The sequence below is a fragment of the Seriola aureovittata genome, chromosome 15 (genome assembly GCF_021018895.1).
Source record: "Seriola aureovittata isolate HTS-2021-v1 ecotype China chromosome 15, ASM2101889v1, whole genome shotgun sequence".
In the NCBI taxonomy this organism is placed as follows: domain Eukaryota; kingdom Metazoa; phylum Chordata; class Actinopteri; order Carangiformes; family Carangidae; genus Seriola; species Seriola aureovittata.
Window position 1 is genome coordinate 22,226,931 of NC_079378.1, and position 27,547 is coordinate 22,254,477.

At 40.1% G+C, this 27,547-nt stretch overlaps 1 protein-coding gene across 7 annotated transcripts in view; it reads right to left on the reverse strand.

The window, feature by feature from the left end:
* auts2a (activator of transcription and developmental regulator AUTS2 a) overlaps window positions 1-25,607 on the reverse strand; it is a 310,731-nt gene extending 285,124 nt beyond the window's left edge. Inside the window, exons 1-2 of one of the 7 annotated variants that reach the window (XM_056396788.1) lie at window positions 25,590-25,607; window positions 21,779-22,516 (exon numbers count right to left, since the gene is read on the reverse strand). In XM_056396788.1, coding sequence (XP_056252763.1) covers window positions 21,779-22,054 — 276 coding nt within the window. In that variant the 5' untranslated portion in view covers window positions 22,055-22,516; window positions 25,590-25,607. Of the gene's footprint in view, window positions 1-21,778; window positions 22,517-24,694; window positions 24,989-25,589 lie in introns of those variants that run through there. The other 6 variants (XM_056396791.1, XM_056396790.1, XM_056396789.1 and 3 more) reach the window with 6 other exon arrangements.
* Between the last annotated feature and the right edge of the window lie 1,940 nt (window positions 25,608-27,547).

Consider the following 27,547-nt stretch of genomic DNA (forward strand, 5'->3'; position numbering starts at 1 on the left):
GGAGCTAATGGTCTACCAAACTGCCAAACAAGGACAGGTTGAGAAGAAAAAAAAAAAATTGTGCCCCTGATTGGTGTCAAAAAATGAAACAACAAAGACACAAGTTCAAATTTCTTTATCTTGCTGTGGTTAGTAAGGATGCAAATGAGTTTACAATGAACCACATTTGTACTGTTATAATTAAATTTCTTACTTGGCATGCAATAAACTCTATGTGAATATTTGCAGTGTGTGTGAGTATGTGTTTGTGCGTGTCTGTGTGTGTGTGTTTCTTTCCACTGTGCATATCATTAACAAATTTCAAGACACATCCCTGGGGAGCTATATTCACTCTCACTGGACCACTCTCAAGCAAGCTATGCAACCAGCCTGTTGGCTGGCGTTCAGCAGCACGCCACAGCAAACTGTTTATCACTTCTAATGAACAGAAAAGTAAATGGAACTGTAAAAACAATTTGATGCAAATACAATAATTAAGTTCATTACCTTTTTGGATGGTACAATCCACCAGTGTAAATCTGATTCATGGCAGCAACACAAATGACACAACTGTTCACAGTTCATCAAAGGCTAACAACAGCAATTCTTATAAAAATGTAAACACCAATTAATCCAGATGATTAAGTACTAACGTTTCTTAAATTCATTTTAAAAATCATTAGATTCCATAGTTTCTCCCTTTTGATGCTTCTTATATCAGAACTAAAACTGAGCTATTTGCCATATTTGTGAAAGAAATTAATGTCAGCATGAAACAGGTCATTAGTGAAGATTTTAAACATTTTAAAGATTTTTCTTCGAGGCAGAAGAAAAACTAAAGTTATTAAAATCCTTTAAGATGCATCACCACATCCAGCCAGAGCTCCAGTAATAATAGTGAATAGGCAGCAGTTCAGTGCAATGATAATGATGATGCTCAGTTTCCATTTCACAAACCTCAAACAGGTTGAATATCAGTCAATGCTTGCCTGGGGTTAAAACTGCACCAGGAAACAGAAACATTCAATAATTTATTAGGAGCAGCAGGAGTTTTCTAATCAGTAATGGAACTAATAGAGCAGAGCTGAATAGAGACAGTTAGCCAGGGCTGGATGTGTGTTTGGATTCTGCTTTTCCTACAGATCCTCACGACCTGGTGAAATGTAAACACTACCACACAGTTTGGCCCTGCTCCCATGCAGCACCACGATATTCTGGGTCAGTGTCCCTGCTGTTAGGCCACAGTGCCACCATCGTTTGACACAGCACATGTGCAACCAAAGCATGCAACAATTTATTGGGGCCAGTGGGAAAGGGGGCATCGCAGTTGCAGCCAGCCAATCACAAGCATTCCTGATTCAGAGCCATTGTTTTGCTTGGACTTGCTCATGATCAGGCGAGTGTCTGCTAGCCAGCTGGGAAAAAGTTTGAGAACAGACCAAAGATTGCATATAATCAAGGAATCCAAATGTTATTTTCAAAAGTAATCCAAGAGCCTGATATTGGCCAAATCGCTTATATTGGTTTGTCTAACCTTTGAAAGAGTCGGGGGGGGGGGGGGTAGTGCAGAGCAATATCATTATGTATTATGCTCCGTGTGCTCAGGGGCAATCAATGCTTCATTTCATGGGAGTCCTTCTGGGGGAGAGGTGGCTCAGAGGAGGAGGAAGAGAAATGGCTGAGTGGCAGTGAGATCGACAGCCACAAAGATAGACAGCACGAGTCTCCAGTGTCGAGCTGAAGCCTGAGCCCTGTGGGAGAGTTGGGATGACGATGACACTGAGGAGCTGCTGACAAGCTGGAGCCCCCACCTCCATCCCCCACCCCAAAGCTGTTCCCAGCACTGCAGTTACAAGACCATTTGAGCAGCAGTGAGAACAGGGCAACCACGGAGAGAAGCACTCCACTGTGACACTGTATTCTAATGTATTGACTGCGGGAGATGTGATGAGCGACGGAGCATTTATGCCGACACTGTACTCTATATGTGCACTACTGAGAATTTTTTTATAGGCTGCAGAGCCAGCAGTAAATCACTTTCACTGCATGTGGAGCTGTGCCAGCTGCCTTATCTAATGTCAAGTGCCTTGAGGGCACGCAACCAAACACTTTCCACTCGGTAGGGAACATGAGATTACATGGACACAGATTAAGCACCTTTTTTTTTTTAAAGGTTTTAAAAATATAACAAAGTAATTCTGCCATAAATGTGAAGTTTGCAGGGAAGTTGATGGTAGAAATATCCTTAAACAATACTGACATACTGATGTGAGTTATCAACAGACATGAGTCAAAGTTTGGAAACAGCAGCTAACCAGTCATTACTAGTTTCAACTTGACAAAAGATAGTGAAGATGAGTACACAACAACTCCAATAAAGTTGCTGCAGTCAGGTTTGTCTGGTAAATCCAATAAGGCTGAAGCATAAAGACAGTCCTGGATTAATAGCTTAAAAACAACACAGGAGTTGGAACAACTGAATGGATTGATCCGTTTAACTGATGCCGTGTCTCCTGGTGAAAGTGGGAAAGACTGGCAGCAAACAAATCACCAGTGTGTGTGTGTGTGTGTTTGGTGATGGAGGAACATCAAATCAGCCTTCTGTCTTTTAAATGACAAACAGAAAAACACACTTTTTATGCATTTCTATGCAGCATTTATATTTAACAAAGTCATAATCAAAATTACTCATTATATTCAGTAATTATCATATATTTAAATGCTTGATAGGTAACCTTTACCTTTCTATGTGAAATGAAGTGATACTAGGCTTCTTCACTTTATAATCAAGTAACTATTACAAGCCTAAAGAGTCTTAAAATATCAGTTTATCAATTATCTTATAATCATAAGATTTTGCCTGCTGTATTCAGTTACCCTGATTATTATTGCATTGACATTTTTCTATAAGAATAATCTGATTAAATAAAGGTTACAAATACTGCAAGTCATTTTTGTTGTGAAAAGACATGGATATCTGTTCATCACACAAATGCACAATAAGCTACAATATGAAAAAAACTCCACATACAGACTGATCTGAGAGTCTGTCCATGTCAGATTGTTTTGCTGCCTCACACAAACAACAGTAGCAACATATTTCTGGAAGCCAATCTCCAGCAGCTGTAGCTGCCATACAGAACGCTGATTGTTTCATCTCAGAGCTGAAATGGAGGCTAAACGCTATGCAACTTGAAACTGAAACCAAACACAAAAAATGGACCAACAAAGAGTTGACATTTGACAATGGTGTGGTCTAAAATGTAAAAACATACAAAAAAATCTTACTCGCTCAAATAAGTGTGTATAGGTCCTTGTGTTTGTAAAGGTAAAACTGATATATTTTCACTGTTCAGTGTCCTCACATCATATAATATATTACAAAAACTCATAACAAGGAATTCAGTAGTGCCACTGTATGCACAAGCTAATACAGGACAAAAGAATTACAATATCCAGTCATTTTTTTCCATCATCAAGACACTGGTGAAGTCCTTCTCACACCTCTGAATGAAGGAAACATTTACCTTCTAATACACAGAGAGGATCAGACAGCTCAACCAGGGGTGATGCTGCAGAGCAGATAAATGAGAGGGTGCAGGATAACTGCTCTTAGATTCACAGAGGGCGGAAACCTTGTAAATGAAACCGTGTAGGCCGAGACATCCAGGCATCCTGGCTTGTGGAAATCACTCTGTCACTCAGACGACTGACTCACCACCAGCATTTCAAACCCAATGGATATGACGAAAGAGGCTTAAACAGCACTAACACACTCAGTCTGTGTAATTGGCAGCCTTAGGTTATTACAGCATGCACTGCGGGGAAACTACATAAACAGGAGAAAACACAGCAGACTATTGTGAAAAACATAATACCTTATCATGGGGTCTGCTTGCTGAGTGATAAGGCCTGTGTGGATAGCCAACGGGCTGCTTCCACTCACTGCTTGTACAGTACAGCTGATACCCTGCTATTAGCTGGCAAAACTAAATCCAACCAAACTGTGCCTTGCTAGAGAGATTGTGTGTGTGTGTGTTTGCTAAAGCATTATAGTGTGTGTGTGTGTGTGTGTGTGTGTGTGTGTGTGTGTGTGTATATATATATATATATATGTGTATATGCTTCACGCGCATGGGATATGCTAAATCATAACAGCACCTTTTGTTTCAGTGTAAACCTGCCTTTTACAAAACTCCTGCACATTTTTAATGAAAACACACTGCCGGGGGACGGAAGTGTGTCCTGGTTCAGGTGAGCGATACACCGGAGCCCTGAAGGGTCACACAGACAGTCCGTCAATAGCCCTGCTACCCTGACCTGCCTCAGCTGTAATGAGAAGTGTCAGGAGGCTCAGGCAGGGCTTAACAGCATTTCTCAAGCAGTGCAGCAGAAAGATCAGAGGAGCTCCCAGCAATACACGCCACGTTTCACCTAATAATCAACTAAAATATCAGGCTTTCATCAAGTATTCATTATCATTAAATTGGCTGGTTGCTTTTTCATGTTTGCCAATTAGTCCCAGCTTCTTTATTTGACATTACTGCCTGTAGCACACAATAACAATCATGATATTCATAGCCATGCCACGCTAAAATATAATTTATCCATGAATCCTCTCCTGTTCTGATTTTGAAGAAATCTAGTTTTCTTAATTGGATCACGGGATTTTTTGTTTTAAAACAAGTTTTCAAAAAAATAAAAATTTTCATAGAAAAGACTGGAGAGATTTTGTGTTTTGTACAAAATAATAGGAAACTAATCACCATGTAATTGTCATATGATGCCAGCACAAGAAGCTGATGCTACTGACCCTAAAACATAATCATGTGATGTGATCAAATAAGAAGAAGAGGAGGAGGAAGAGGAAGGATAGTGATTCACAGCTGTTTTTGTGAGTATTTATAAGGAAGCAGTATCGACTAAGTAAACAAAACTATCAGGAGAAAAGTGCTAAAGAAACTAATGAACAGAATGTAAATCAGTTATTGTATTTAGTGGGAGATTACACCACTAGTCTGTGGTTGTTGTAATGAAAGCATAAGCAAAGTCCTTCTTAGGAGGACCACATATCCATGGTGGCTTTTCTCCTTAAGATGTGCTGTTTGTGGATGTGATGTTGTGGGATCTGGCTCTCTCTTCTCTTCTCCTCTCCCTACAGCAGAAGGCGCATGAGCTGAATAGCATTTACTGAAAACAATACAAGCCCATGTTTTCACTTGGAGAAGAGAGATCCAGATCCATCTGGCTTTCTGGAGCATAGCTGTCTCTGCTGCACACACACGCACGCACGCACGCTCGCACGCTCGCACACACACACACACACACACACACACACACACACACACCTGTCAGACTCTTTTCACTCTGATACACCATGATGTATATTTACATTTTTCTAACAGTCTTTCTTTCTCATATTCTCACACATACCCACAGTCACACATTTGTACATACACATGCACCGGGCTCACACGCATTACACACATGGACAGATGGATCGTAGTTATCCACAGTTAGCTAACCAAACTCTTCGGTTAAATTAGGGATGTACACTTCAACAAACTGCCTTCATTTATTATTGGAAGTGCGAACAATCAGTAATCAGTTAATTGTTAAAAAGAATACTAATTAGAAAGTGCAGTATAACATTGGCAAGCTACTGGCTACTGGACCAGAATCACAAGAGTTAATTTGGTATTTCTGCAATAAATTACATAAACATGATTCAAATTATTCTAACCAAAATAAATTAATTCAAAAAATTAATTACAGCCCTTACTACAGCACCATTTCCATAATGAAGCCTCATTGTAGATAACATAAATGACTATGTTATATCTACATGAAGGGCTCCAGCCTCCAACTGCAAATATCTTACACTGATCTTTCAACAACACACTACTGGTTTTATTGAAGATAATAAGCAAACCTTAGCTACATGATTGTCATGAGACAAACACTGTTTGGTCAGTGTAACATTTACTCGCCCAGCTGCTGAAAACAGCTGTTCAGGTGGAACAGATGTTTCACAAATACACACAATCCAACTCTACCAGCCGCAGGAGTTCTTCAATATTTCAGGACTTAGGATTTTCGGAGAGCACTACTCGTCCTGAACATTAGCATAGCAACAGTGTCCTCCGCTGTCGAACGTACAGCTCCTCAGCCTGCGTTAGCTTGACTCGCTGGATCTGCTGAGGCTTGTAGTTTGACATGTGCGTGAGCCTCTGCATGAGCCGCAAGATGACAACTCGCTGGGATTTTTACTGTGTTACTTTGTGTTGCAGTCGTCAACTGACACACTCAGTCAGAAGGTTAAGCTAGCTTTCAGACAGCTACAATGAGCTCAGCAAAGCATTCATTTTTCATCTATTGAGTGCAGAGGAAGAGGGACGTTAGTTTATTTAATGTGTGCGGCCAATACATTATTACACATTATTATGCTGATGGACTGTGAGTTGCTCATCTTCTTCTTTGACAGTTAATATATTTGTAATCAGTTAAATCATCATCAGTGATAAACTTAGTGGTGCTAAGTATCAGTGCCTATTTAACAGAGTTAATAAGTCAAATATTGTAAAACTCTGCTGCAGACAGAGGTGAAACATGTTCTCTATTCTAGTCAGGAAGGTGGATCAAAGATCTTGGGGAAAAAGTCAACACTTTATATGTTAAGCCTGTGCTGACATTAACGTTTGTAAAGGAAGGAGGAACATTTGCACACTTCATTGTCCGCACGCACACACACGCACACACACACACACACACACACACACACACACACACACACACACACACACACACACACACACTCTCTCTCCAGGCATCACTTAATGGAACAGAGAGTGTAATAACACAAAAAATGTTTATGTATTATTCACTCTGGCAGCATTTATGGGCTCGTGATGACATAAATAGAAACAATCCCATATGCAGAATAACGAGGTGATGAATGACAGGCCTAAACCATTAGCTACAAGAATTTTCACACTCACATACACAACATAAACACACAGCCCCAGACAAAGATACACATGCTGCTCTCCCCTCAAGATTCCACCAAACCTTGTCAGTAATTCCCAGGAAGAGTGTTTTTCACAGGATTCATGCCTTTCAAATGCAGCATTACTATGAATATTACTCGCTCCTTCCTCCTGAGCCTCGACGTTCATGCTCAATATTCCAGCCATGTAAACATTAAACTAGGTATAGCTTGCACCTTCATGCTCCATCATAGAAAATGATAACAGACAGTAACTGAAGCTGTTGTAGGACTTGTACTGAATATCCATGTCAACATCAGTGAATATCACTCTAGATCAAATCATCTAAATAATCATTTTGAGCTCTCTTTTCTACGTGGGACCTGACATCTTTATAGGGCTCTCTAGACCTGTCATGGACATCTATAATCTCTGTCAATGTTTTTGTTTTAAAAACATATACTCAGTCAATCCATTAAAGAACATTATATAGAATTAATTCTGTAACTTAAATGGATCTCAATTATTGAGCCACAAGCCCTAAGCCTGTGTAGAACAGTGATTCCCAACAAGGGGGACTTCAGCAGTCATAGAGGAGTACGTGGAAAGATTGTAGAGAATCTCAGCTAATTTGGAAAAAGATAAATTACATGACACATTACTAAACCACACTAACTACATGTGGTGAGGTCTAAACAGTTAGTTTAAAGTAATGCGTAAATGGTTGAAATAGCTGAAAATGATGAATAAATGGTGGAATAGTTAACTAAATGTATCAGATAAATGACTGCAAATAGTAGTTAGCTCAAGGTATTAATCCCTATAGGCAGAAGTGATGGATAAACGGTTAAAAAAGGCTAAAAGTCATGAATTAATGGTTAGTTCCAACTGCAAAAATGACCACACTGACCTAAACAATAGTTATTGCTTTAGATAGTAAATAGTTTAAATATCATTGGTTTAAAAATCAATTCAAACGATCACAAGTATCATGATATGTGGTGTTATGGCAGGCAGGGCTGTGAAGGTACATGAGGCTTAACAGGTTGGCAAAAACTGATTTAGATGTAAAATGTAAAAGCTTAAATGGCGAGGCCGTATTAAACAGGTTCTAGTTGGACTATATGCCCAAATTTCCACCGGGTAAACTCTCAAATGCCACTTCCAAAAGCCAATGTTTCCATCTGCTTCAAAAGTGATCAAACAAAATGGATGGCCTAAAACCATTTTCACAGTGGATGCTGATGAGTGCATGACATGGCTAAGTGAAAATCTGTATCTAATGGATCTGACTCTCATCTAAAGCCATTTCAGTCCACATAAACCCTCCTACTGAGCATCTAGAGCAGTTAGCTCCACAGGCAAAGGCAGGGGGGATGACATCATACTGAGACACGGCCATGAAGCCTTTAATTAGTATTTCAATATCATTTGACCTGGAAAAGATGTAACTGCATCCTGTGCTAGACAGCCAAGCCTGGGTATAACCAAGGTGCTGTGAGCAAAGCAAATAGACTGGTATTAGCTACTGTGATTTATGCCAATTTTCTAAATATTGCAAAAAGCATGTGATTATGGATTTTAGTATGGCATTCAGGCTAGTGTAAACAATTCTTTAAAAAAAAAAAAAAAAAACTGAAGCAGTGCAGTTATTGAGCAAAGCTTATCTGAGAGTGCAGAAATGGCAGCAGATGGAAATGGAAACAGTGGTGGGTTGGCTCGGTTTGAAGGAAGGATCAGAGAAGAGAGGGGGGGATCAAAGGTTCAAAGCTGCAGGTACAGATCTCAATAGGGCTCTGTCCGCAAGTCCACAGGGCCCATGGTGCAAAGACACACACACAAACACACACACACACACACACACACACACACACACACACACACACACACACACACAAACATGCATTCCTAACTGCAGTCTATTAGTATGCACTGTGCAGTTAAGCATGAAAAGGGTCTCCTCTCAAGTAGAAAAAAAAAATGTCCAAATGCATCATCACGGGGGCCATTACACACAAAAGAGAGAGTATGACTACGGCCATGGCTCTACTTCAGAGATGGCATTTTACAATCAGCCTCTGCAAACATTTATCTTTTTTCCCCTCACATCTGTCACTGCAACCTGCCAGAATAAAGACAAAGATGAAATGGAAAAGAAAATGGCCCGGGCTCAGCGAGCTGGTGGCACACAGAACAGGGAAATGTATTTTTCTCAACTGAGGCGAGTCAATTATATTAGGCCGGGGATGTGATTTGCCTCTGTGCTAATACTTGGATAAAGATACACAGTGATGTCGTTTCAGAGCTGTGTGCTACATTAACAAGTGTCAGGGAGACTTAGGTCTTAAAGAGGTGGAACCATTAATCCAATGTTCTTCAGCCACTCCCAGTGTGCCATTAGCCACAGATTAGCCCTTAATGTAGACATAAGCTGATGGAAGACTTGTGTGTAAACTAGTATTGGTTGTCATTTATGAATCTCAGCAACAACAGCACTCAGTCACTCAGTCTTTGCAAACACTGACTTTAGACAAAAATATTCCTCCTTTCTCGCCGCGGACAAATTGTCTATTGCAAAATGCACATTGCTTTTTCAACTGCTTATTCAAGCTCTCAATGTAGTAAAAGAGCCCTTGAACTGTACAAAAACAGAACAGAAACTATGTTTTAAAAAGGGACAGGGCTACATATTTCTATATAGCATTCCTGAGATTTCAATAATTCAATACAGAAATAGCATCCATGACCTTAAGTTCAAGCCCGCACAGATCACTGCAGCTACAAGTGTGGATAAAGAAGCAGAGCACCATTGCAAAATGTCTGTATCAAGTTTGGGTGAGAGTGTAAAAACTGATCACCCCCTCCTCATCCCCCGCTCCAAGATCCCATAGTCCCATTCCTTCTGCCTGTACGTCAACTCCGAACATTGATGCTGCTTGTTGCACATCTCCCCTGCTGCCGAGGTATTTGTTTTGCCTGAGTTCATACGAATGCGTCAGTGTCAGTTTCTCCCCCAACGAGTGAGATGAGGGTGTCGGCATTGGGCACGTGACTCAAGTGCTTCTGAGCTGAACCACACATCATGACATCAATCAAAGCCTTTCTACTTTGAATTTTATACGTGAGCTGTGTTTTATAGCTCTGTTAGCTATATATGATGAATTCAGACTTCTCCTCCCCCAAACAGACTGCTTCCTTCCTTAACTTCAGATCTAACATTTAATGCAAACTTTAATTTCCGCTTTCCGTATGTGCCAAAATGTACCTGTAAACACGTCTCGCTTTGGGTCATCAGATGTTAATTGGATCTTGGGTGGATTTACACCTGGATTTTATGGCCTGCTCTTCTACGTAGGTACAATGCAATCATCCAGGACACGTGTTAGTGACAGGTGGAAAGGCTGTCAAAGTACCAACGGAGGCAGGAAAGTAACAAATCTGCCAGCAGAGATGACAGCTGAGTTGTAAAGTATGTAACACGGCCCTGAAATGCAGACAAAATTAGTTTAACACATCAGGCTGCATCTATGGCAAAAATGTCCCACATCAGCACAGGCCATGGAGCACCACAACAACAGAATAGCTGCTCGAGTGGTCGATTAGACAGCCAAGGTACTGAATGTACACTGGTAGGAGATCAATAAAGTTTTAAACAGCGCTCTGGCTCAGTTCACCTCCCAATGAAAGACCTCCTCAAGTACTAAAATAACTGCACACCCACAGAAGACAGACAACACAATCTGATGAGTATCTAAACATTAGTGTACACGTGTGAGTTCTTAGAATCCATCATCCACAAATCCCGAAATAACAGATGATGGGTTTTTTTAAACACCCAGAGATGACAGCTTACTTCATTAATGTGTCAGTCACTGGGCTGTCACAGCACATTAAAACATACCATACATCATACTGTGACACTTCTAAAATGCTGCAAAATGAATAACTGCCATTACTGCCAAAAGACTGGAATAAATACATGTGTGGAAGGTGGAAAATCATTTTAAAGAGGTTGAAAAAGTGATATTATTCACTAGACAGAAATGTCCGTCAAGGCAGCTTAGCACAAGGGGAGCAATAATTAAAAGTTATTCATCAACCTGCATTCTCACAGAAACAAAGCTGGCTGGTTTGATACTTATGTGTCTTAATTATTTGAAATGTCAGTTTTTTTTAACATTCTTTTGGAAACAAGCTGTCAATACATTTGATTTCACATTAGCCTCTTTCTTACAATGAAGCACCAATCAATGTGTTCCTCTCTGCCTGCACTTACAAGTCCTCCTCCAGGCAGACTTCTGAGGGCTGTGCCAAAGAAAATCAATTGTTTTTGAAATGCTGGAAAGCCGACAGCATCATCCCACGAACAGCATACAAGAGGAGAAAAATGCCAGACTGTTAAACTGTAATTCATCATCTCCATTTGGCCATGTGAGGAACACCCTTTGTTGACTTAATTACTGCAGTTGAACCTCTCAGCTAAGGCCAGAGACCTGTCCTTTAACTCCTGCTCCACTTCAAATGTCAATAGTCATTAATTAGCTAACTATTATTTGCTATTTTAAAGTCTGACAACTCATCAATGAACCTAGTATTGCTCTGTTGAACTCCTCACTCCATACCACCTCCACCTTCCACCCACGTGCCCCGATGACTCAGCTTAATCCATGAGGTATGATGCACCACCGTGCCCCAGTTTGAATGTGTCACATCTCCACGGACAGTGTGGGTGTGACAGATGGGTGTGAAGCGGGTGCCTAAAATTAAATAACTGATGGGCGCAGCAGAAATCAGAAATAGAAACTTACACTTAATTGAAAGCAACAAGGTGCCGGCGGTGCATCAGTGGTGCTCAAATGAAATGTAAACGGCAGGAAAAAGCACAGACAGGATTTCCACAGCTCTTATGAAAACATTTCTCCTCCAGCAGACACATGGTTTATACATATCCCCCTCTTATGGACTTTTTGTCAGTGTGATGCGAAGCCCGAAGTGAAAGGTTTTAAAGCTCTTTTGTAATCGATTGACTATCTCTTCGCTCTCTGGTGGTCAGCAGCTAGTAGGCTGCTGTTTGGTGCAGTTAGGCATGACATGACAAATCCAGTGCATGGTACGCAACCTGATGCATTATTTATAACACAAGCCAAAAACTGGTTTAGCACATTACGTTTGTTTTGTTTTTTTCCTCTAGCTACTCTAGGCTGCAAGAGAAGGGAATTTGTCAGGAAACTGTGCCACAGGAGAAACTGACAGTCATCTTAGTAACTGCACCTCCTGCCTAAACAAAGCTAATGTATCACAAAAGACTGACAGAAACAAATGAACGTACACTGGTAGCTTTTTGAGGCCAAAACAGAATTGTTAATGATATATTGGCTCACTGTAATGTTTTTTAAACACAGACACATAAACAATCTTGGTACAGATCCTGGAGATTTGTTTTGTTAGACAATTGCGACCAGGATAACTTACTGAGCTGGACAGTTTACAGTGTAAAGATCAATCTTGGTCTCAGTTGGACAAACAATGTAATGGAGACAATGATTATAGATTACCTCAAAACTAATTGGCATTTCTGGACTGTGGCTTCTTGTAACTTATCAGACGAAATGTTGACCGGTGCCGATATATGACCTGCTGTCAGACCATTCATCTGTCTGGCTCTGAACTAAAGATAATATCTTTGGCAAATCAGAGAAACCACAATCACTGTGGCCATCCGTAAGATTCACGGTTAACTGAGCGAAAACCCATCACATCATGATAATTAATGAAGAACATTAGTTTCCAAACTGAAAAAAAATCCAGAAATGTAAGACCCTGCTATCCCAAAATATACTTAATAATTTTTGTAGAAATAAAAAAAACAAAAGACATCTGTAATTAGGGGATTAATTATCAAAATCTCTTTGATTTGTTTTTCATTTTTTTACTAAGTAATGAAAGTAACCGTTCAACACTGCAGACCTCAGACTGCTTGTGTCAGCTCTGCACGTCCATCCCAACACTAGGCTGCTCTCCCAGTCTTGCCCATATGTGGTGTTATGCAGTTATGTGCCCAGTTCCATTCTGTACACTGTGTGTGCTTTAGGTGAATCTGTTGTCTTCTGTTTTTATGGTGTGTAACAAATTAAGTTAGAGAGGGAAATCATTTAGAGGAACAACAAAACCTGCTGGAGCTCTGTGGGGCACAGTGAATTAAGAAGTCTTTCCAGACCTTAAAATGCAAAATCAGAGAAGAACAGACACTGCAAATGTACTAATTTACACAGTATTGCTTTTGTGCTGTTCGTCGTATTATCACGGGCAGTCAATCATGTAATAGACTGCTGTTAACCTGCTGAGCAAGAAGATGAGATGTTGTTATTGGAGTCAAAAAACAGGAGTCAGTCTAGCCTTTAGGCGCAGTGTTAAACTTCAGTGAAAGGAAGGTTGGGAAAGCAAAGGGTGTGATTGGACAGGAGCCTGATCAGGCCTGTATGTTATCGATGTGTGTGTGTGTGTGTGTGTGTGTGTGTGTGTGCGTGTGCGTGCGTGCGTGCGTGTGTGGTACAAAGATATAGACATCAGAGACCAGTAATTATGGGGAAAGAATGGAGCAGTAGGTTAACTAAGGCAACATTTTTAAATCAATTCTGGCCAGGAGGGGCAATGCTGAGGTTAGGGACCCCTTTCAAGTGAAATGGATGAAACACAGCAAAGGTTTTAGAGGAGAAGGCACTCAATAATTTAGTAATTTCTTCAAGTGCTGTAATAGGTTGTTTCTCAGGCCTCTCTCAATAAAAAAAACTCTACAAACCAACTTCTTCAGAAGGACAAGTGCTGCTGTGTACTTTTTATCTCAGTGCTCAATATGTTTGTAATTTCTTGCTCAATTTAAAGTGAAAGCGTTTAGGTTTGGGAAAATAAGTACATTGAGTTCAACAAGCGATAGTGGACAAATGGTCAGAGGTCTACTGGGAACTGTAGCACACTTCTATTGTGCCTTTGCACTAGACTGTTACACTAATAAGCTAATAGTTAAAACATAAACACTTTCATATTAATCATATTATATTGTATATTAATACATCTACTACCCCTGAACTACAATGTACTCAGAGAAAACTTCAGGGCTTCAAGAATATTGAAATGCCTCAGGGCCAGATCAGAACTTCTTGCACTCTATACTACAAGCACCACAAAAGAAGATCAACCTAATGCTCATACAGAATGTGGTCTATTTTTCACTGCTAAACAGTTATTCTGAAGTCTTGCACTGTGTTCACATTTTCAGTTTATCCAAGCATGAATAGCCTTCTTTGAGTTTTACTCAATAAGACACACAAGTAGAAAGCTTTTCCTGGAAGTTACAGCCAAGATGGTGGATTTTACAAAGACTTTTTTCAAACTATACAAACATCAACTTACACAGGTTATATTTTAGCAGCATATTCTGTATCCTGCATAAATGAAAAGCAAATCATTTTTATATCATGACTTGGCTGTAGGTGAAGATTGTCTGAGGTGATGCTGATCAAAAGAACAAACAAACACCAACCAGCAGCAATATACTTTCACACAGCTCATGGTCAAGTTTTATTCCTAAAGCAACTTCCTCTTCAACAGCTCTTAACTAAAGTCCAACACGAGCAAGTTCATTCCAAACTGCAACACCAACAAGTAATCAACACAACAATATGCTGCACAACATCCACCAAAAGCAACTGAGTATCTCAAGAGCCTCATCATGGACACTTCAGCCCTGAGACTGCTAAAGAGAAATGCAAAGCTAAGATATCAGCATGCACATGAAAAGCAGGCCCAGGAGCAGTGTTGCTCGAGCACTGTGGCGACAGATGGAGAGCACTAGCATACACCTCCAGGGGTCTAACCTCATCAGAATTTAACTTTACCCAGACAGAAAAAGTGCTTTAATATGGTGTGGTCAAAACATAACTGCAAAACTGAAAACGATGACACATTGGACACATACACATCAGAATTAGAGAATCAAGAGAACACTGAATTATTGTCCAAAAGTGTGAGGAAGCTGAAGTTTAATGTCATGAAAATAACGATTCATTCAGCCACTCCTTGCCCTGCTCTCTCTCTCTCTGAGTCACAAACACATTGACAACAGACCGTCTGTCACAGTCAGACTGACCGTCTGGAGCAACAGGAGAAATCCCACCCTGTCAGTGAGCCTGTGGACTGTTCCTGTCTCTTTACTGCCCCTCTCTCTCTGTGCCTGTCATTCATGGTGCGCAAAGCGTGCTACATCTGCCAGGACTGGACTCACTGACCAATTGCAATAAGTAAATCAACCCTCCCTGACCTGACCCAAGTCTGTGAGGGTTGTTATTTGACACAATGTGAAGCAGTGGAACTGTGCATATTGTTCAGTTATTTATTTAAATTGTTTGTAATTAAAATATATTCAGCGGAGCACCTTATATAGGATATCATTCAATGATTAAGAAAGCCCCCCACCTGTCAGCTACTGCTACAAATAGAATGCAACTCGTGGGAAACTTTTGAAAAATACTAAACAAACTGAAATCCAATTATTTAAGCTATGGAGGCAGTGAAATGCAAGAAAAGCTTTAACAAGTCCTGTCCATAATTGAAGATTAAAGAAAAGAAGTACATCTCTCCAACTATCATTAAAAAATCTGACAGGGTGGATCTAGCTCTGAGAAGTCTTTGTGATACATTATTTATCAGTTTAAAATGCTTTCCATAAATTCAATATTCTGAGTCGTCAGAGGGGGACGAACAACAAGACAATCTTTCCTTACCTTAATTTTACTGAGGGAATGTTATAGATTTGTATCTGTTTAAGAAGCTCCCTCATTCAAGCTCAGTCATAATCTTAACACAAAAGAGAGCTGCTAAGTAAAGTAGTTAAGTCTTTTATCACTGGCTTGTGAACAGTAGGTCTCATTCTCACTGCAGCTTGAAGTTTCAGTCACAAGCCTGACTTCAGCATTTAGGATCCACAGCATTTCATAAAACATAAACTTCATAAACAGCAGATCTATGCTGCTCTCTTTAAAGCAGAAACTATTAGTCCATTAATCTAAAACTATAATTTCCAAGTTCAACACTGAATCTTTAAACAGTAAATAATGTTTTATAACTAGCTTTAGTACAAAGAGCTTGGTCTTTTTTAAATGCAGAGGAGTTTCGGGACTTTTCGCCTCCATTGTACTGATTAAATTTCATAGAGATATATCTCAAGCAGAATTTAACTGCCCCAGTGCCCAGATACCATGGAGATGAAGCCGGCTCAGTTTCATTTTTATTTTTTCCCCTCAAATGAATGAGAGAAAAGTTCATCTTAGTGAAGTCCCATAGAGACAATAATACAACAACGAAAATACACGGTCCTGTACTCAAAGACACTGCCTGTCAGCGGGTTAACGATTTTTTTTCCATTTAATTTTTGCTTCATGAAACACTGAAACTACCAACCGTGCATAAAAATGGACAAATCTCTACACTGAAGCAACTACAATATCTACAGTAACTTACAAGGTTAGTGCACTAGGTTGTTTTTTTCCATTATTACTATCTCTTGCCTTATTTCTTATTTACTTCAGTGATTAGATCAGGTCAAGCTTGCAGTATTGGCACGTCTGCAAATATTATTCATTGAAACAGCAAAACTGAAAACACCCTGTAATAATTCACCTGACCTGTGATTCTCCAGAGGAAACCATGTTTGGACTTTTGCTGAAAATAAAAATGTAGCAACAGCTTTGTTGGTGTTGGACTCATCCTGAGCACAGCTGCTCTGTTCCCAATGATTTCACTATAAAACCAAATCTGTGTGCATCAGCTCACCTGTTTACTGTGCAGGAAAGCATTTAAGTTAATACGACTAATGTAAGATCACAATGCCACGTCAGAGGATCTAAATAATTAATGAAGTTACCGCTGATGTGCCACGTGCATGAACTGCACACTGCCCCTCTCTCAGTTTGGAAATACACGTATCGATCCTGCTGCTGTGCAAGTCAAAGAAAAGGAGCAGCCATTCTTCTCTTGTTTGATCAGTATGAGACTGTGTCTGAAAGATGATGTTTCAAGCCAATCCTGTGACACTGAGCTCTGACAGGGTCAGGAGGCGGAGCTCAGCTCTGGTGGGCTACAGCCCAATTAATCATTATTTATAGAATTCTAATTACAAATGTATTGAATATATACTGCTGTAAACACAGTAATAACAGAAGGTGACTCAAAGGAGCTTTTTAACATTTTGATGAACCCAGAGCTGTTCCCATCTGGATTCTGGTGGCTAGGACATGATTTAGTTTTCTTTCAGTGAATAAATCAAACTGAAAAGTGACAACAAGGATTCTGAAAGTGAGAAGGATACATCCATTTCAACCCAACCACTTTACATCCTTGCAATCAATTAATCATTCAGGTAATTTTTCAAGCAAAAATGACAAATATCCTCTCATTTCTTTCTCTACAGTGTGAAGATGTGTTGCTCATCTCAGTTTAATATCATTGTAAGCAAAGTATCATTGTTTTTTAAAGAAAAACATCTGAAGATGTCACGTTGGACTCTGGGGACTTTGTGATGAGCATTTTTTACTATTTTCTGACATTTCATAGACCAAACCATAAATAATCAGTGGACTGATAATAATAATAATAATAATAATAATAATAATAATAATAATAATAATAATAATAATAATAATAATAATAATAACGACAACAACAAACAGTACACAAATACAAAGAATCCTACATAGTCACGGACATGATAAAAGAAGCCAAACTGAAATATACAGCAGAGTTCAGACCACATGAATCTGGACCAAACCTCTGTAGGGAGTAGCGATGGGTTCTAATCACTGGTTCTCTCATTCACGTTCTCTTTTTCATCTCTTTGACCTCTCTCTCCAACACTAGCGGCATCAGCAAAGAAGAAAACAGATTAACGAAATAACTAGGTGATATAAACAAGGGGCACCCGGGGCGAGGGGGGAATGACTAATCGTTTGTTTAAGTATTTATTTACTGTCCTGCAAGGTAAAATAGGAACTTGAGTTGTTTCTGATGATTTGAGAAGAACAATCCTCAGCCTCAGCCCACCACCGATGTTGCACGTATTCTGTGACTTGTAGCAGTGCAACAGTGACTCTGCCTTCAGTTAACGGTAAGTGCATTGTGCAGCGAAACATCAGAGATTCAATTTAATTGATATTCACTGAACGCTGAAGTAAAATTAATATTATTTTCACTGTGCTGTTTTTATGTTAGCTTGTATGGCGTCTGTAGCTGCAGCACAGTCCCACAGTGAAGAGCAAATGTTGTTTCTCCTCATTCATGAATATGACAGAGAAAGGATTCAGATTCAATAAGTGGATTCAGATTTGATAAAATGCTATGGAACCCGTTCCCTAAAGACAGCATGAGGGGCACTGGACCACGGTAGAACCACAGCACCTGTAAGAGGTATTACAATTCAATATTACCATCTCCTTTCACTTCCCTCTGAGATGATACTGCATTAATAAGCTCTGTGACATTCTTACAAAAACAAATACCAGTGTGTGAACATATGCACTCACACACAAACACAAGTATAATTTGTTTTTCTCTTGCTTTACTTGAACTCTCTCTGTTTTTATTACACAGTAAACCACTTTGTGACAAGACTGTTTTGACTTCTAAATGACTGATTTGATATTAATTTAATCTGATACTGCAATATATTTTGATTTATTAGTCTGTTTTTCCACTCAGTTTACTGCAGTATAAGACTGAAACAATGTGGACGGTAATAAAATGTTAAAATTATGTCTACTAATATACACTCAGCTGTAAATCTGTTACAATCAGGCTGCCTAAAAGGGTACAGTTTTCAATTTTCAGTTAAATGCATTCAGTGTTTATAATTTGACTGGGTGACATAGCCAAAAATATCACTATTTATATAGTTTTTCACACTGATCAATATTCCGATTGATCTCAATTTAGATTTAACATAAACAAAGAGGAAGGACTTGCATTCCACATGTTTGTTAGTCCTCAAGGATACACAGAATATGTTTTAGTGAGCAACCTTTAAATAACTTGTTTGTTTACAAGAAAACTCTACAGGGTGCCTTTTATTCTGAAGTTCAAGAGGTATATTCAGTTTTGGATTAAATCCGAAATAAACCACAGGGTTTGTTATGGCTCTAAACTGGTTGATACTCTAAACATGAAACATAATATAATATTTACACTGATTATGCTCATGTAAGGCGCTGCTGTGTGGTTACACCATATGTCAGTAGTGGTGTAAAGCAAGCGTGTAAAGCTGCTCTTCTACATTTCCCCTGCATCCTGCGTAAAGCTGAGGCAGCTGTTTCTGAAAAATGTTTCTGTCCAAGGGCTTTATACCTGGAGTCAACCACTGTCATTACTGTTGAAACCACCACTTTAACAGGCATTATGTCTTTTGCTATTACATATAAACTTGCACTTACTGCCTCCTTTTGAGCTCTTATCATATGGTGTAATGACTGAAAAGGCAGACACAAGCCACTGCTGCTGCGGTGTGACTGTCTAACTACCACAGGAGGCTTATTTGCAAGCTTGGGTGCTTGTGCTGCAGTTTGGGACCACATACTTTGGCTGTCTGTATACTCAGAGGGATGGTACCTTTGTGTTTCCCTACTTCGTCAGCACAGAGTGCCTGTATATCTTGCTACGGATATTGCTGCTGCTGTTTATCGAGCTTTGCAAACCCAAACCATTTCCAAATCTCTCATGTTGTGTGACCTCTCCACTATAATTTTCTTGTCTTGTGTAGATATCTGACTCTGTTCATGGTCACTCATTTTTATGTTTCCAAAGAGGTGTTTGGCCCTACACATGTCAGCTATGTTAACCTGTTGCTGTAGTCTGATAGGGTGATTGTGCAGATGAGGGTTGACAAAAAAGCAGAACAGATACATTTGTACTAAATTTTTCTCCAGCTCTAATAGAACATCATACATGTTTTGATAATGAGCCATTAAATTTTGACCAAAATATCTTAGTAGTAGTCATCAATGTACTGACACAATATCTGGGAATGGGGCAGATAAGTAATATTATATTATATAACTAGGAACATGTCACAGAAAAATATCTGAGCCAAGTAACATGACGTATCTTTGCTTGTATGTGGCTGATCAATCAATCAATCAATCAGATGTAAACTGTGGAAATAACAGTGTCAAAGTGAAATAATCAAATATTCATGAAAGGGCAAACAACAGAGTTGAACAATGAAAGTAAACTTTACAGTTCAAGGTACTTTTTTACTAAATGTATGTTGACCTTGCAAATTCAGACGCTACTGACTTTAAACTTTCCCACATTTATTTCTGAGTTTCCATCTAACTAGACTCAAACTGTGGTTTGCAGCGCTTTAACAGACAGAAGCACAAAACATCAACAGAGACAACAAGAGAAGGAAGGTCAATCAAAACGAGGAAGCAATGAAACGACATGCAGTCCTTGGCTGCTGAATAGAGTAATTCTTAATGAAAAATAATAGTAAAAAAAAACATTAAGACACTCTTGAGCTGTGAAAAGTGTTGATCTGACTAACAAAGGGATACAGTAAGGACATGTGATACTGTACATAGCCTTGACATGGATCACACCAGTGAACAAGAGATTGGACTCACACTGCATACATTACAAAGTGCGAGTCAGACTGGGTTTTCCTAGGAAAACTCCCCTTCTGACCTTGGGAAACTATTTTCACATCAACATCAACGTGAAACAAGATTAGAGCAAAAGCTAAAAGAAATAAGGTATCAAATGTATGATGCAAAATAAAGAGTAATGGACAAGTAATTTTTTTAACAATAGCTAAAACCGACACATTCAGACAGCTAAAATATGACAAGAAACACCAGAGCAAAGAGGAGTCAGCAAAAATAATGAACGCTTCCATACAGGGTGCGGGGGTCCCTGAGTGGTTTCATGAGTAAGAAAAGATCTGAATCAAATGCTATGGCCCTGGCAGAAACCAAATTAACAGCTGTAAGAGATTTTGGAGCAACGTGTTCCACCATCATTTTGAAAACACCAAATGAAGAAAGATCGGTTCCAAACATCTACACCAAGGAGCAGTGAAGCTGTTTTGGAGGATCGTGATGGCCCACCACCTTAATCTGTCACCCCTCTGTAAGTTATCATTATAGAGAAATGTAGCAGTTGTTCTGTGTGTAAAAAAAAATGCTTGCTCGTAGAAGTCATAATTCAGAACTATATCTTTGGAAGGCAGCCTGTGCCCGGTTTGCATTCCAAGCAAAATGAATAGCCAGCGCACAATAAATTACTCCCACTCTGAATAAACTGTTGTAACATGGATCAAATTGCTTTTTCACTGTGAAGCGTACAAAAGGCACAACAGCCACTACAGCCATAGCTGAACATCCCTCATCTGGTGTAACGCTTTGCTGGAAACTCTTGTGAAAACAAATCCAGAGCAGTACACACAACAACAACAGCCTCTCAGTGACACAGATAGTAATCTCTGGCTGCAGCACTACATTTAAAGCTACATCTGTTGAACTCCAGCTCACACACAACAGCCAAATATGCAAGCAGGAGCCAAAACACTGGACCAGCCCAGTCAGAGAGGCACTGAGCTGCACCCAATAATAAACACATTTCTGCACAGTGTTAAGTGATTTTCACCAGGATTTCATGCAAAAGCAACACACACACACACACGCACGCACGCACGCACGCACGCACGCACGCACGCACGCACACATACTGGAGAGAGTTGAAGGGGGTACCACCTGTGGTTCAGTACTTACCTCCAGAGCCTCCAGGGTCACGAACCCAGTGATGGAGAAGCCATCGATGATGTCCTCCTCAGCGGAAGTAGACTCCTTTCGCTTTCTTCGCGGGGGTCGAGGGCGGGATGAGGAGGGCTCCCGGTCGCCCTGCTCTGAGTCAGAGGAGAAGCGAAAGACAGAGCCCTTAACATGGTTGTTCCTTATCCCATTTGATCTCCTCTCACGATCCCTCTCTGATCGGGACTTCCTCTTCTTGCGTAGACCACTAGATCGAGGGCCATCCATGTCCTTCATAGGAAACCTCCAAACAAAACACTCCTCTTACAGACAATCAAACTCTTTAAGGGCCAGACACTGGCACTGCTCAACCTCCACTCGTGTGAAAAACCCCTCAAGGAGAATCTCCACAATATCCAAGTGAATGTTATCAATGTATTAGATCCAGGGTAACCGTGGAATATCCGACAGATGAAGCCTTTTACAGGTAATGCAAAGCTGCATCGAGTCACCGAACCGAGCTAGGTTCCAAGCAAAGATCCCCAAAGGCAGTCCATCAAATCCTACGACAGAGGTGTAAAATGATCTATTAAACACGTTATCACCAAGCTGTCAATTCCGCCAGAGGAAAAGCTTTTCAAGTTAAAGCAAATGTCTGCTCAGTGAACATGTCCCGCCATGGTGAGTTGAGCAGGTGACGCCACATCTTTCTTCTCCAGGAACCTGCTCCTCTTACCCAAGGTCAGCAAACTCTCCCTCCTGCAAGATAGAGACACACAAAGAGAGAGAGAGAGAGCACGCATTTGCAACATGTTCACTCAGCAAGTTCAAACTGTGCATTTAGTCAATGAGCCATTTGCCAAAAGGTGCAGCAAACTACACAAAGGGTTCTTGCCATTCCACATAATGCAAGATGAGTGTTTTATTGGGGAGGCTACAGTCTCTTCTGCTGAGTATACTGTGTTTTCTTAAACTGCCAGGCCATTAAGTCCTGAGATGAGATGATTATGTGTTGTAAGAGCTCTTTTACTAGTGTCTCTGAAGCTTTTGCCAAGCTTGTAACTTAAACTATGTTTTTAATGATTAAAATTCCTTTAATTAATTGCGCACCAGATTTTTTTTTTACTTTGCTATTTTGTGTGTGAGTATTTCAACGTGAACTTGCTGTTGTTGTTGGCATGGTCACTGCTAATTTTAAGTGACATAAAGAGAATGTATACGACAAAAAAAGTGTGACAGTATCAGTAACATCCAGTACACTGGTCAGACAACAATAATTAAACTGATTGCTCTTGAAATAAAGCCTTAATCTAATCAAATTGTCTTAAGAACAGTAAGCTGTCACAGAATCTATCCTCCCACTGCGGCTACTCGTATTCTCTTGCTAATTGTACTAATTTACATAACTAAACTTCTATAAACATACATATCAGTGACACATAAATCCATAATGACAAAAGATAACAAGTTTCATTGATTATGCATTGGACAAAATCTTCACTATCAAACTGCCCACATATAGCAGGTCATCTATCAAAGAGGAGAGTAGTGAATTCAAAGCAGTTCTGACTTATAGACATCCACCGATAAGCCTTCACTCTGGTCCACATGAACACATTCATGGTGATAGTCCCTCTCAAGTCACTCATTCATTTCTCTCAAAACATTACTTTGCACCTAACATCTCTAGTCTGCATGTGAAAAAAAGATTATATTGCTCTCTCTTTCCAGAATGAAACAGGACTAATAGAAGAAGGAGATGTCCTTGAGGTTTTACACACGCTCTTAAGAAATGAAGACAAACGTCAGGGCCCTTTGATAATCCAATCCTGCACTTAACTATGGCGTTAGTAGGCCATACCTTCACTGTCTGACACTGAAGGCATGTGTCTGCTTTATGATATTAGGATGCAACATTCAACAGCTTGCAGTCCTATTCTGGATCATTCCAAAGCATAGCCTACAGTCTAGGCCTAAAGCCACTGAAAGTCACTCTGGCATCGTAGCCTAAAACACATATGGCTTCTCTGTGTGTCCAGAATATCAATTCTCATCCATTACATCACAGAAATGGTATTCTACATGGAGGAAAACTGAATCAACAAACTGCAGCCCCTTCTCTGAGTAATCATAAATGCTGGTGGACATTTCAAACACAGATGAATCACACCTTTTCTGCATCACCACACAAACCAAACACCCAATATGTCACAGTCAACTTTGCATTGTCTCCTTGGACGCAGGCTGTCATGTAATGTTGCTCATCTGGATTCTGAAGCATACATGTAGTCCCCAAATACTCCGCTTCACCATGCAAAGTGACACATGTACAACTAAACATGTACAATTATAAAACATTGGCAAAAATACAAAGGCTTTCAAATAAATACATTAACAAAAAGGCACATGCCAGAATATCAACATTTAAGTATGCAGCAACCATTCACAAATATTCCTTCCATGCAGATGTTCTGCCTCCTAACAACCCAAAAAAAAAGCAAATCCACCTCTGCTGTAATGGTCCTAAACGGGTTTTTTCCAGTACCTATGCTTTTAACCTGATGCCCCGTGCCAGCACTCATCTAATGACACACATGCACTGCACGAATAGCTTCCAAAATATCGCTTATCTGAAGAAACTGTGTTCTAGCACTCGCCCTGGCTTCTCTAGCACAGTAAAAGACTCTTTCCCTTGTCTTCGCTCACAGTCCCTTTTTGTCTGCCTGTGCTGTCAGTAGAGATCTCAGGCTCTGTAATCCAGTCCAGCCCACAACAGCAGCAGCGGACTGGCACTGCCTCCTGCTCCGGCTCTCCAAGCTTCATTTTCCACTATAAGACACACAACAAAAGCAAGCCTCTCTTTTTTCTCCTTCTTTTTTTTTTTTTTTTTTTTTTTCTTGCTCCAAGACACGTCATGCAAAACCAAGAAATGCAAACCCTTGCGAGTGGGGAGGGACCGTCCGGACAAGTTGCAGGCCTTCGGTCACTAATAAAAAGATAAAGCACAAGAAGGTTTGGAGCTGACAAAATAAATCCCGCAACGGAAAACCATAGGGTATCTCCTCCTCCTCTCCCCAGATCCGAGCTTCAGGATCCCGGAGAAGGGGGACCGGGGCGCAGTGATACGGCGATGCCGCAGTGCCGCTTTACAGGCTGCACGCTTCCTCCTCGGCGCAAATAGTGCTGTCTCCTGACATTTAGGAGGCTCCGAGTTACAACAAAGAGACGGCGAAGCCACGAAACGATCTGAATCTCAAGCCAGTTCACTCAGCTTCGGAACAATTTCCACCTCCCTTTTCTCTTTGCGATACATATGTGGAGGGAAAAAACCCTCTGTGAACACAAGTAGGTGTACAAGTGTGAAGTAAGTATTTAATTATAACGATAAATAATCGTGGTTGGTCATTATTGAATGAACGTCAGCTGTGTCAGAAAACCTGTGACAAATTATACATTTATTAGCATAACTACTGAAACTAATTACTTTTTTAATCACAAAAAGCAACAATTTAGCCAAAACTTTGCCTTTTTTTTTTCACATGTAAACATATTTCCTCACTGCTGCAGGTCATTATAATGTTATTTAAGTCATGTATTAAGTCATACAAATGACTGAAGACCCCCCCTCCCCTTTTAAGTTATATGCGCCAACTCAGGTGTCATATTAACACTGGCTCATCAAAGCAAATATGAGGTTCAAGGACACACATTGCCATTAAACAAACACTGACAGAGAAGTCTGACCTCAGAGGATTGGACCAATGAATAATAAAACACCAAATAAGCGTAATATTTTCAGCACATCCGTTTGACATTTGAAGAAAAGATTTACCTTGGAGAGCCGGTTGTCCGCACTGCACTGAGGCTCCAGTCGTTCAGTCCCTGGCAATCAGACAATTACCTGCACCTGTGGGGTGACACCAGTCAGGCTCTGTCAGCGCCGAATCTCACAACAATAGAGTAAATCAAAGTAACGTGCTGTTTGCGAGATACAGTGATTGATTTGAGAATGCTTCACATCTGAGTTGGTCAGTAAGCATAAAGTAAGGGTTCTGCAGCTGATTCATTACTGCTGCATGATTTATCGTATTGATATTGTACTGCCCTTGAGAGGGAAACACGATTATGTAAGAGTGTAGTTATTCAAAATCCCCAGAATGCATCATTTGCCAGGAATATATTCACACCTTGCTGTGGAGCTAAATGAAAATCAGTTTATAAATACCGCAACTAAGTACTGACTGGAGAGTGTCAGTCTATGAGATATACGTAAACTTTTATTACATAAATCAATTAGTTTTGACAACAGTTTTGATATTTGATTAATCATGTTTTCACCCTATAGGCTCCTGGACATTGAGATGTGATGTCCCCTAATATGTTATAGACAAAACAATAAATAATAATAATTGATATAAATTTAAAATAAAAGCAATACTTTCAAGTCTGAATATGTAGTTCAACAATACATGATGGGCTTTGTCATCAGCACTGTTTGTAGCAAACTCCAGCATTACACCAACACATGTTGATCTCTAGGTCCAGTAATGCCCATGGGAAGAGCATTAAAACGGTGTGAACCCATTGTGTTTATTTGTATGGTAGTAGTAGTAGTATCTATAATGATCATATAATTAGTAGGTGACGGATAAGGGCACTTCACACTATCTCCTTCGGCATGCTGTTACTGTATTGCCACAGCCTTAAACACTGATCAAATATAAATAGAAAGTGAAAAATGGTGGTGCCACACCTCACATGAACAAGAGTCAGTGGTGATTGTTTCAGCGTGGCCATATACCGGTCCTGTGCGAACAGAGGACCATGGGTGGGCTGTGTATTTTTAGCCTGGTTTAATGATGCAGAGGCTGAGTGGTGTGGCTCAGAGCTTGCTAAAGTGCCTCAATTCCCAGTGCCCGGTGGAACAGGAGCCCCGGCGGCCTGTAAGAATAATGCCAGGAGATACACATGCACTTGACCCTGTCTCATCTTCCAGGAGGAGTGTCCTCGTGACAAAGTGGCATGGCGGGGGAGAGACGACAGCGAGGAAGCTAATTCAGCTCTCCCGGCCTCCACTCATTAGATGGGGAAGACAAATGTGCTGTGCCACCCTCCTCTCTGCCTTGCCATAATCAGCTTTAATTACACCTTCGCCCTAACTTTCTCTGCCTCCACACCTTCATTCACTGTCACACCACGCTCTGGATCGGAGGCTTTCTATGAAACTAGGACTGAGTGGTATATTTGGCATTAGGAGAAATAAATGATATCGTGAAAGCCAGTCCCTTCCAAATACAACTGTTCTGACCAGCGATAATAATCAACATCTTTGGAAAGAAATAACATGCATGCCCCCTGTTACAGTACTTATTTATCTTTAAAGTCACTGTAACACTTTACTCCATCTTTTCCTCTTCAGCCATAAACTCAGACAGCAGATGGAATCAGATTTTAAAAAAAAAACTGATGTACACATCCCCCACATTATCTCACATCTGCCTATCACTATCTTTAACATTTATTTTATTTGTGTTCATCTTCATCATTATTATCTCAGGAAGGAGACTCAAGTGGGATGTGATGACACTATGAGTGTAAAGAAAGCTGAATTTCTGGGTATTTATAGCAACAAAGAGATTCCCAATACAAGAATGAGTTCATTTTCCTCCCCTACAAGTCTGTCTACAAGCACACTAATAGCCCTTATTACTTGGGAGTGCTATCTAGCCTTCCCGCTTTGTTCTTTCCTCTTATATTCTCCTGGCAAATATGATTTGTTGACGCTATTCA